Raw genomic sequence first — 10,164 nt, 5'->3', positions numbered from 1 at the left:
TGGATCCTGTGTCCTCCTCTCTTTGCCTCTGCTCGCACTCTGTCTCTCAAAAATTAATAAACGTTAAAATAAAGTTAAAAAAAATAAAATAAACATGCCTATTTTCCAAAACGTGTCAAATTGGTTCCCCAGGTGGTTGTACCAATCAATTCATGGTCCCTTCAGCAAAGTAGGAGAGTTCTTGTTGCTCCTGTTTTCTTCAAGGGACTCTTTTTTTTTTTTTTTAAGTTTATTTATTTATTTTGAGAGAGAGAGAGAGCAAGCACAAGCAGGAGAGAGAAAGAATCCCAAGCAGGCATCGAGTGTGGAGCCCAATGCGGGGCTTGAACCCGATCTGAAGTCAGACGCTTAACCTACTGAGCCACCCAGGCGCCCCAAGGGACTCTTAAATAATTGATTTTTCAAAATTTTGTTTACTTGGGAAAACTGTACAATGTTTACAGTTAATATATACTATTTTTCCTGGATTTATAAGTCAAAGAATTGTTGAGATGATTTTAAATCAAAATCACATACTAAACATAGCATATAATCTACATGGTGAGGATCACAATATAATTTATGTTGATAAACGTGGACTTTCTCATTTTACTTGGCTTTTCAAAGAGAGGTAGGATCTGGACGTGTAGAAGTAGGGAAGGGAATAAGTAAAAGGCAAATAAGCAAGCAAAATATTTTTAAGTTTATTTACTTTGAGAGGGGGTGGGAAAGCAAGCAGGAGCGGGGCAGAGAGAGGGAGACAGAATCCCAAGCAGGCTCTGCACAGAGCCCAACTTAGCACTTAAACTCACTAACCCTGAGACCATGACCTGAGCAGAAATCAAGAGTCAGACACTTAACTGGCTGAGCCATTCAGGCGTCACTAAATGTATTGTTAAAAATTCTGTTTGTCGGAGCTCCTGGGTGGCTCAGTGGGCTAAGCGTTGGGCTCTTGGTTTTGGCTCACATCATAATCTCACAGTCTGTGAGTCTGAGCCGCACATTGGGCTCTGCACTGACAGTGTGGAACTTGTCTGAGATTCTCTCTCTCTCTCTCTCAATCTCTCTCTCTCTCTCTCTGCCATTCCCCTGCTCTCTCACATGCTCTCTCTCAAAAATCAATAAACATTACAAAAATTTAATTTTAAAAAAAATTTTAATGTTTATTTTTGAGAGAGATGGTGACAGAATGAGAGTGGGGAAGGGGCAGAGAGAGAGGGAGACACAGAATCTGAAGCAGGCTCCAGGCTCTGAGCCATCAACACAGAGCCCGGCGTGGGGCTCAAACTCACAGAGATGTGAGATCATGACCTGAGCCGAAGTTGGATGCTCAACCGACTGAGCCACCCAGGTGCCCCTAAAAATTTAATTCTTTAATGTTTATTTATTTTTGATAGAGAAGAGGGGAAATGGCAGAGAGAGAGAGAGAGGGAGACACAGAATTTGAAGTAGGCTCCAGGCTCTGAGCTGTCTACACATAGCCCAATGCAGGGCTTGAACTCACAAACCATGAGATCATGACCTGAGCTGAAGCTGAATGCTTAATCGACTGAGCCACCCAGGTGCCCCTAAAAAATTAAAAAAAAAAAAAAATACATTAAAAAACCCACTCCTACTCCTTTCTGAATTCTTGTTAGTAAATAAAAGTTGGTTGAGAAGCCTAATATAGCTTAATTTATTAAAACACCATCACCATGACTTAGGGTTCCATCTTTCCTTTGAGAATTAAATGAGATAATTCTTTCCCCCACCCAAGTTTTATTTAGATATAATTAACATATAGCATTGTATTAGTTTAAGGCATACAACATCATGATTTGATATATGCATATATTGCAAAATTATTTCCTCAGTAAATTTAGTTACATCCATCACCTCATATAGTTACAATTTTTTGTGATGAGAACTTTTTTTTTTTTAAGTAAATTCTACCCAAATACAGGGCTCAAACTAAACATCCTGAGATCAAGAGTCTCAAGCTCTACTGTCTGAGCCAGCCATGTGCCCTTTTTAAGATGTATTCTCTTAACAACTTTCAAATATACAATACAGTATTGTTAAGTATAGTCACTATGCTGTACATTGCATCCCCAGACCTTACTTACCTTAATACTGGAAGTATATACCTTTTGACCACCTTCACCCATCTCTGCATCCCCCACCCTGGCCCAGGAAACCACCAGTCTGTTCTCCATTTCTTTCTTTTCTTTTTTTTTTTTTTAATTCATGTTCTTCCTCCTTTTTAGGTCTATTTATTTATTTTATTTTTTTAATGTTTATTTATTTTTGAGAGACAGAGAGATCAAGAGCGGGAGAGGAGGGGGGGGGGGGCGGACAGAGGATCTGAAGAGGGCTCTGCACTGACAGCCATGAGCCCAATGTGGAGCTTGAACTCATGAACCGTGAGATCATGACCTGAGCCAAAGTTGGATGTTCAACCAACTGAGCCACCCAGGCACCCCAAGTCTATGTATTTATTTTGAGAGAGAGAGAGAGACAAAGACAGAGAGAGAGAGCATGTGAGCAGGGGAAGGGTAGAGAGAGAGGAAGAGAAAGAGAATCCCAAGTAGGCTCCATGCTGTCAGTGCAGAACTCGACAGGGGGGCTCAGACCCATGAGCTGTGAGATCATGACTTGAGTCAAAATCAAGAGTTGGACACTTAAGCAACTACTGAGCCACCCAGGTGCCCCTGTTCTCCATTTCTATGACCTAGGTTCCTTTAGATTCCATATATAAGTAAGATCATACCTAAATGAGACAATTCTTGATAAGGATTTAACACAGAGCCATACACAAAGTAAATGATCTGTGTTTATTATTACTTTGTCATTATTTGACATCACAAGTAAGAACTCATTAAAAACAAATCATCCAATTCCATTTCTATATCTTAAAGCCAAGAGTATTTTAAAAAAATGAATCTAACCATTCAAACCTCCAATTAACTAAATCAAATATTGAGTTAAGGCTTTCCACATTTTTTTCAAGGAAGCATTGTTCAATATTACAAGTTGGAAAAAGTGTTCATTGTAGAAAAATTAGAAAATCGATAAAAAATAAAAGATGAAAAGTACAGCATAGGAAGTATAGAAATAATATTGTAGGGGTGCCTGGCTGGCTCAGTTAGTGGAGGATGTGACCTGATCTCGGGGTTGTGGGTTTGAGTCCCATGTTGGGTGTAGAGATTACTTAAAAAAATAATATTGTAATAACTATGGTGACAGAAGGTAACTATAATTATCACAGTGAACATTTCATAATATATTTTGAATCTCTCTGTTGTAATGTAATATGTCAACTCTACTTCAATAAAAAAAATTAATTTTAAAAAATAAAGAGGGAGGCACCTGGCTAGCTCAGCTAGTAGAGCGTGCAACTCTTGATCTCAGAATTGTGAGTTCAAGCCTCATATTGGGTGTGGAGATTACTTAAAAATAAAAAATCTTTAAAAGAAAATACAAAGGATATCTACCCAAAACCTGCACATAGATGTTTGTAGCAGCTTTATTAATATTTTCCAAAACTTGGAAGCAATTAAGATGTATTCTAGTATGCAAATGGATAAATAAACAGTGGTACATCTAGGTAACAGAATATTATTCAACACTAAAGAGAAATGAGCTACCAAAGCATGAAAAGACATGGAGGAAACTTAAATGCATATTACTAAGTGAAAGAAGCCAATCTGAAAAGGTTATATACTGTATGATTCCAACTATATGACACTGCAGAAAAGGCCAAACTATGGAGACAGTAAAAATATCAATGGTTGCTAGGGGCTGGAGAAAGTTAGAATGAATAGGTGGCACACAGAGGATTTTTAGGGCAGTGAAACTATTCGTTAGCATTTAGTTGAAATGCATGCTCTGATTCGGTAGGTCTGGATTGGAGCCTGAGATTCTGCATTTCTAACTAACTCCCCCTTCGTCCTGAAGACTACACCTACTATATCAAGATTTTAGAGCTTAAATTGAACCATTTTTCCATTTTTGCAAGCCACTTGACAAGCTTCTTTTGCGGTGTTTTTGTACTCCTTGAAATGCAAACCAGCTGTTTCCACATTTTTTTTTTTTTAATCTCTCAATCCCTATAGTCCCCGGTTGAGGAAAATCTTAAACTGTGGTAGACGAATAGGGAAAACCGCAAAAACCAGGAGAGGATGAGCGAGGTGCGGAACCTAAAAATGAGAGGAAAGCAGGAACTGAAGAAGCGGAGGAGGGATTTTAAAGTTGGACGAAAGCCGGTTAGGTTTTCAGGGCGGACCGGAAAGAGTCCAAAGAAGTCTCTGCACCATGGCGGGTCCTGTCAGCTTGCGAGAGCTTCTAATGGGCGCTTCATCCTGGACCGGCTCTGAAAGTCCCGAGGGGTCCCCTACAGAGGGCGGAGGGAGCGTGGCTGGTGGACCCGAGCCTCCTTGGCGAGAGGATGAGATCTGCGTGGTAGGAATCTTCGGCAAGACGGCTCTGCGACTGAATTCCGAGAAGTTCTCACTTGTGAATACGGTTTGCGACCGACAGGTCTTTCCCCTCTTTCGCCACCAAGATCCTGGGGACTCAGGGCCTGGAATCAGGACCGAGGCTGGCGCCGTCGGGGAGGCTGGTGGAGCCGGAGACGCTGGGGCTGGGGCGGGGGATTCAGTTCGGGGAGGTGTAGCGGCCGCTGAAGGGAACCGAACTGAGCCAGGCTCCCAGGACTACAGCCTTCTGCAGGCCTATTACAATCAAGAAAGCAAAGTTCTTTATCTTCTTCTCACTTCCATCTGTGACAATTCCCAGCTTCTGCGGGCTTGTCGTGCCCTTCAGAGTGGGGAAGCTGGAGGTGGCCTCTCTTTACCTCATGCAGAAGCGCACGAGTTCTGGAAGCATCAAGAGAAGCTGCAGTGTCTCAGTCTCCTTTACCTTTTCTCCGTTTGTCACATCCTGCTTCTGGTCCATCCCACTTGTTCTTTTGACATCACGTATGATCGAGTATTCAGAGCCCTTGATGGACTGAGACAGAAGGTACTGCCCCTCCTCAAAACAGCCATTAAGGATTGTCCAGTTGGCAAAGACTGGAAACTAAACTGCCGACCTTGCCCTCCTAGACTCCTTTTCCTCTTTCAACTCAATGGAGCCCTCAAAGTGGAACCCCCTCGGAGCCAAGACCCAACTCATCCAGACAAGCCCAAGAAACATTCTCCCAAAAGGAGACTGCAGCATGCCCTGGAGGACCAGATCTATAGAATCTTTAGGAAGAGTCGCGTCTTAACTAATCAGAGTATCAATTGCCTCTTTACTGTGCCTGCCAACCAAGCTTTTGTGTACATAGTTCCCGGAAGCCAAGAGGAGGACCCAGTAGGCATGTTGCTGGACCAACTTAGGAGTCATTGTACTGTGAAGGACCCAGAATCTTTGCTGGTGCCTGCACCCCTTTCTGGGCCCAGGCGATACCAGGTGATGAGACAGCATAGCCGACAGCAGCTTTCTTTCCACATTGACAGCAGCAGTTCCAGTTCTTCAGGGCAGCTAGTGGATTTCACTCTGCGGGAGTTTCTATGGCAGCATGTGGAATTAGTCCTAAGCAAGAAAGGTTTTGATGACAGTGTGGGCAGGAACCCACAGCCTTCCCATTTTGAACTTCCCACTTATCAGAAGTGGATCTCAGCAGCTTCAAAACTGTATGAAGTAGCTATAGATGGGAAAGAGGAGGACCTGGGATCTCCCACTGGGGAGCTAACATCTAAGATTTTAAGCAGTATTAAAGTCTTGGAAGGGTTTTTGGATATTGACACCAAATTCTCAGAAAACCGGTGCCAAAAAGCTTTACCCATGGCCCATAGTGCCTATCAGTCAAACTTGCCTCATAACTACACAATGACTGTCCATAAGAATCAGCTTGCCCAGGCTCTTCGAGTATACAGTCAACATGCTAGGGGTCCAGCCTTTCACAAGTATGCCATGCAGTTACATGAGGACTGCTACAAGTTTTGGAGCAATGGCCATCAGCTCTGTGAGGAAAGGAGTTTAACTGATCAACACTGTGTACATAAGTTTCACTCATTACCTAAATCAGGTAGCTAAAATTTTCTCAGCATTTTGAAATCAAAACTGAGCTGTGTTTTTATTCTTTTTTTTTAAAAGATTATTATTATTATTTTATTTATTTTTGTAAGTAATCTCTATGCCTAATGTGGGGCTCAAACACACAACCCCAAGATGAAGAGTCGCATACTCTATTGACTGAGCCAGCCAGGTGCCGTGTATTCTTGTTTTAAGAGAGGCTTTTCACTATGTATTGATAATTATAAAAAGCCCCACAGAAATTTAGTTGAATCAAATTTAAGTTTTCTCTCCTGTTGTAAAAAAAAATAACAACTATGACTGCTAATTATTTTCTTGTATTTAAAGGATGATCCATAGAGGATTATTAAATTAGAATTATTAAAGAGTATAAAGTTTCAGAAATTTCATATTAACATTTTTATTTTGGAGTTTTTGTTGAACTAAAATGAATTCATTGAAAATGTAAGGTCACCATGATGATGATAAAATGTACTTAGAATCCCTAAACATCTAAAAGAAAAAAAGAAAGAAAAGAAACCCTAAACATCTAAAACTTTAGATTGAAAATGTATATCATTTTAAGAATTTTCAGTGCTTCTTCTGTTATGTGTATATACTCAAGGTTTTGTGTTTTTGGTGTTTGTTTGTTTGTTTTTGTAATCTCTTCTCATTTCCAAAGTACTGTTTGGAGAAATTTTGGGGTTAGATGCAATAGAATATAAAATAACTTTGACTCTGCATTATGTGTGTGAAATTAACAGTAAGTGTTATGTTTTCCAGGAGAAAAACCAGAGGCTGATAGAAATCCTCCTGTGCTGTATCACAACAGCCGAGCTCGATCTACCGGTGCCTGTAACTGTGGAAGGAAACAAGCACCTCGAGATGATCCCTTTGATATCAAGGCAGCTAACTATGACTTTTATCAGGTAGACTCTGATTTTTTCATCTTCCTCCCTTTTTTTCTTTCTTTCTTTCTTCCTTTCTTTTTTTTTTTTTTTTAACTATCATCTAAGTAAAAGTACATATTTTCAGAAGCAAAATATTTAGAAAAGTAGGGGCACCTGGGAGGCTCTCTCATTTAAGCATCTGACTCTTGATTTCAGCTCAGGTCATGATCCCATGGTTTATGAGATCAAGCCCCACAACAGTGTCTACGCTGACAGAGTTGAGCCTGCTTAGGATCCTCTCTCTCCTCTCTCTCTGCCTCTCCCCCACTCACACTCGCTCTCTCCCTCTCAAAATAAATAAATAAACATTTTTAAAAATTTTAATTAAAAAAAGTTTTTTAAGTTTATTTATTTTGAGGGAGAGAGCATGAGTGGGGGGAGAAGCAGAGAGAGGGGGGAGAAAGAATCCCAAGCAGGTTCCGTGCTTTCAGCACAGAGCCCAATGCAGCTGCTCGATCTCACCAACTGTGGAATCATGACCTGAGCCAAAACCAAGAGTCAGACGCTTAACTGACTGAGCAATCCAGGCTCCTCAAATAAATAAACATTTTTATTTTAATGTTAGAAAAAAATCTAGAAAAGTAAATGTGACTTGAGTGTGATATATAGACAAGGGAAAGTTCTTTATATGAACTTATTTGCTTACCCATTAATTTTTTTTTTTTAATGTTTATTTATTTTTGAGAGAGACAGGGACAGAGTATGAGCAGGGGAAGGGCAGAGAGAGAGGAAGACACAGAATCTGAAGCAGGCTCCAGGCTCTGAGCCATCAGCACAGAGCCTGACGCAGGGCTCGGACTCACAAATGGTGAGATTGTGACCTGAGCCAAAGCCAGACGCTTAACCGACTGAGCCACCTAGGCACCCCTTACCCATTAATTGTTAATCTTTTTAGAGTGAAGAATCTGTTATTTTTTTTTTTTAATTTTTTTTTAACGTTTATTTATTTTTGAGACAGAGAGGGACAGAGCATGAACAGGGGAGGAGCAGAGAGAGAGGGAGACACAGAATCTGAAACAGGCTCCAGGCTCTGAGCTGTCAGCACAGAGCCCGACGCAGGGCTCGAACTCACGGACCGTGAGATCATGACCTGAGCCGAAGTCAGACGCTTAACCGACCAAGCCACCCAGGCGCCCCAAGAATCTGTTATTTTAAATGAAAAGGTCACAGAGTTGTTTTGTTTTGTCTCTTCCTCCATAGCTTCTGGAAGAAAAATGTTGTGGAAAATTGGATCATATCAATTTCCCAGTATTTGAACCAAGTACTCCAGATCCTGCTCCTGCCAAAAATGAATCTTCTCCTGCCCCTCCAGATGCAGATGCTGATAAACTTAAAGAAAAAGAACCTCAAACCCAAGGAGAGAGCACAAGCCTGAGTTTAGCTTTGAGTTTAGGCCAGTCCACAGATAGTTTAGGTACCTATCCAGCTGATCCACAAGCAGGAGGAGATAATCCAGAAGTTCATGGTCAAGGAGAAGTAAAAACTGAGAAGAGACCAAACTTGGTTGATAGACAGGCATCCACAGTTGAGTATCTCCCAGGCATGCTGCATTCAAATTGCCCTAAAGGTCTACTACCCAAATTCTCCAGCTGGTCATTGGTTAAATTAGGCCCTGCTAAGTCTTACAACTTTCATACAGGTTTAGACCAACAAGGCTTCATTCCAGGAACAAACTATCTTATGCCTTGGGACATTGTCATCAGGACTAGAGCTGAAGATGAAGGAGACTTAGACACAAATTCTTGGCCTGCTCCAAATAAAGCTATTCCTGGAAAGAGAAGTGCAGTAGTAATGGGAAGAGGAAGACGGAGAGATGACATAGCTCGAGCATTTGTGGGCTTTGAATATGAAGACTCTAGAGGTCGGAGGTTTATGTGTTCAGGACCTGACAAAGTAATGAAAGTAATGGGAAGTGGGCCAAAGGAGTCCGCTTTAAAAGCCCTGAATAGTGATATGCCCTTATATATTCTGTCATCATCTCAGGGTAGAGGGCTAAAACCACATTATGCTCAACTTATGAGGCTTTTTGTTGTAGTTCCTGATGCTCCTTTGCAGATAATACTAATGCCCCAGGTAAGAAATATGACCCTTTTCTGTTTTCAGACAAAAAATGCTGATGCTTGTTTTGATTGTTTTTTAAAAAGTGCAGGATAATATCTAATATTTCATTAAACAGGTCTTAATCTTAAATACCTTTTATACCTAATCTAGTTCTTGAAAAATAAATTGCGGGTGTATTTCTCAGTTCACACCATCAATTCACATTGTTTAGTTCAAAGGCAGAACTTGAAGTTAAAAATCTATAGAAAAAAAAAAGAAAAATCTGTAGAAAAATAGGATAATATTTGAGACTCAATGTAATTTTGGATATGATTAGTTTACCTATTACCTACTTAATCTCATATGCTCTTAGAATTTACTGTTTGTTTAGGCACTTATCTTTCAGGTATTTCTTAATGAAAAATGCAAAAATAAGTATATTGCCTTTACTTTTCAGGTTCAACCAGGCCCACCACCATGTCCGGTATTCTACCCAGAAAAACAAGAAATCACTCTTCCACCAGATGGCCTCTGGGTTTTGAGATTTCCTTATGCATATGTGACTGAGAGAGGACCTTGTTTCCCTCCTAAGGAAAACGTGCAGTTAATGAGTTACAAGGTGCTCCGTGGAGTTCTTAAAGCAGTAACACAATAAGTGTTTTATAGCCAGTTCCATCTTTTTTTTTTTAATTAAAAAAATATTTTTTTCTGATGTTTATTTATTTTTGAAGGAGAGACAGACAGTGTGGGGAGGGGAGGGCAGAGAGAGAGGGAGACATAGAATCTGAAGCAGGCTCCAGGCTCTGAGTCAACACAGAGCCTGACATGGGCCTTGAACCCAACCCATGAGATCATGAGCTGAGCCGAAGTCGATGCTCAACTGACTGAGCCACGCAGGTGCCCCTATAGCTGGTTCCATTTTAAGGCTGATGTTTGATTTTGCTGTGTATGGGTTTGTTTTTTTTTTTCATTTTGTTTCTTTGTTTTTGTTTTGGTACGTGTATGCTGTGTTTCCTTAAATACAGAATGTGCTTTGGTTACAGGAGTTCAGTATTGATACAATAGTTCCACTCTTTCATGATGTTATTGATATTTATTGTAAACAGGCCTGTACCTTCTTAATAAACATTGGTTCTTGCAGAAAAGGACATAAATA

General features: G+C 40.6%; 1 protein-coding gene across 1 annotated transcript; it reads left to right on the top strand.

The window, feature by feature from the left end:
• Positions 1 to 4,248: 4,248 nt before the first annotated feature.
• On the top strand, positions 4,249 to 10,164 carry SMG8 (SMG8 nonsense mediated mRNA decay factor). Its single transcript, XM_060647749.3, has 4 exons — positions 4,249 to 6,031; positions 6,802 to 6,947; positions 8,169 to 9,041; positions 9,466 to 10,164. The coding sequence occupies exons 1-4, from the start codon at positions 4,273 to 4,275 to the stop codon at positions 9,661 to 9,663; spliced, it is 2,976 nt and encodes a 991-aa protein (XP_060503732.1). The 5' UTR covers positions 4,249 to 4,272; the 3' UTR covers positions 9,664 to 10,164.

Source organism: Panthera onca, chromosome E1 (genome assembly GCF_046562875.1).
Source record: "Panthera onca isolate mPanOnc1 chromosome E1, mPanOnc1 haplotype 2, whole genome shotgun sequence".
Lineage (NCBI taxonomy): Eukaryota > Metazoa > Chordata > Mammalia > Carnivora > Felidae > Panthera > Panthera onca.
Note: the sequence above shows the minus strand (reverse complement) of the source record. Positions and strands in the feature narration are given on the sequence as shown.

Bases quoted from the DNA above. Each gene is read 5' to 3' on its own strand.
- SMG8 (XM_060647749.3), top strand. From the start codon at position 4,273: ATGGCGGGTCCTGTCAGCTTGCGAGAGCTTCTAATGGGCGCTTCATCC. The intron at 6,032-6,801 runs GTAGCTAAAATT...TATGTTTTCCAG, and splicing joins TCACTCATTACCTAAATCAG to GAGAAAAACCAGAGGCTGAT. The intron at 9,042-9,465 runs GTAAGAAATATG...TTTACTTTTCAG, and splicing joins AGATAATACTAATGCCCCAG to GTTCAACCAGGCCCACCACC.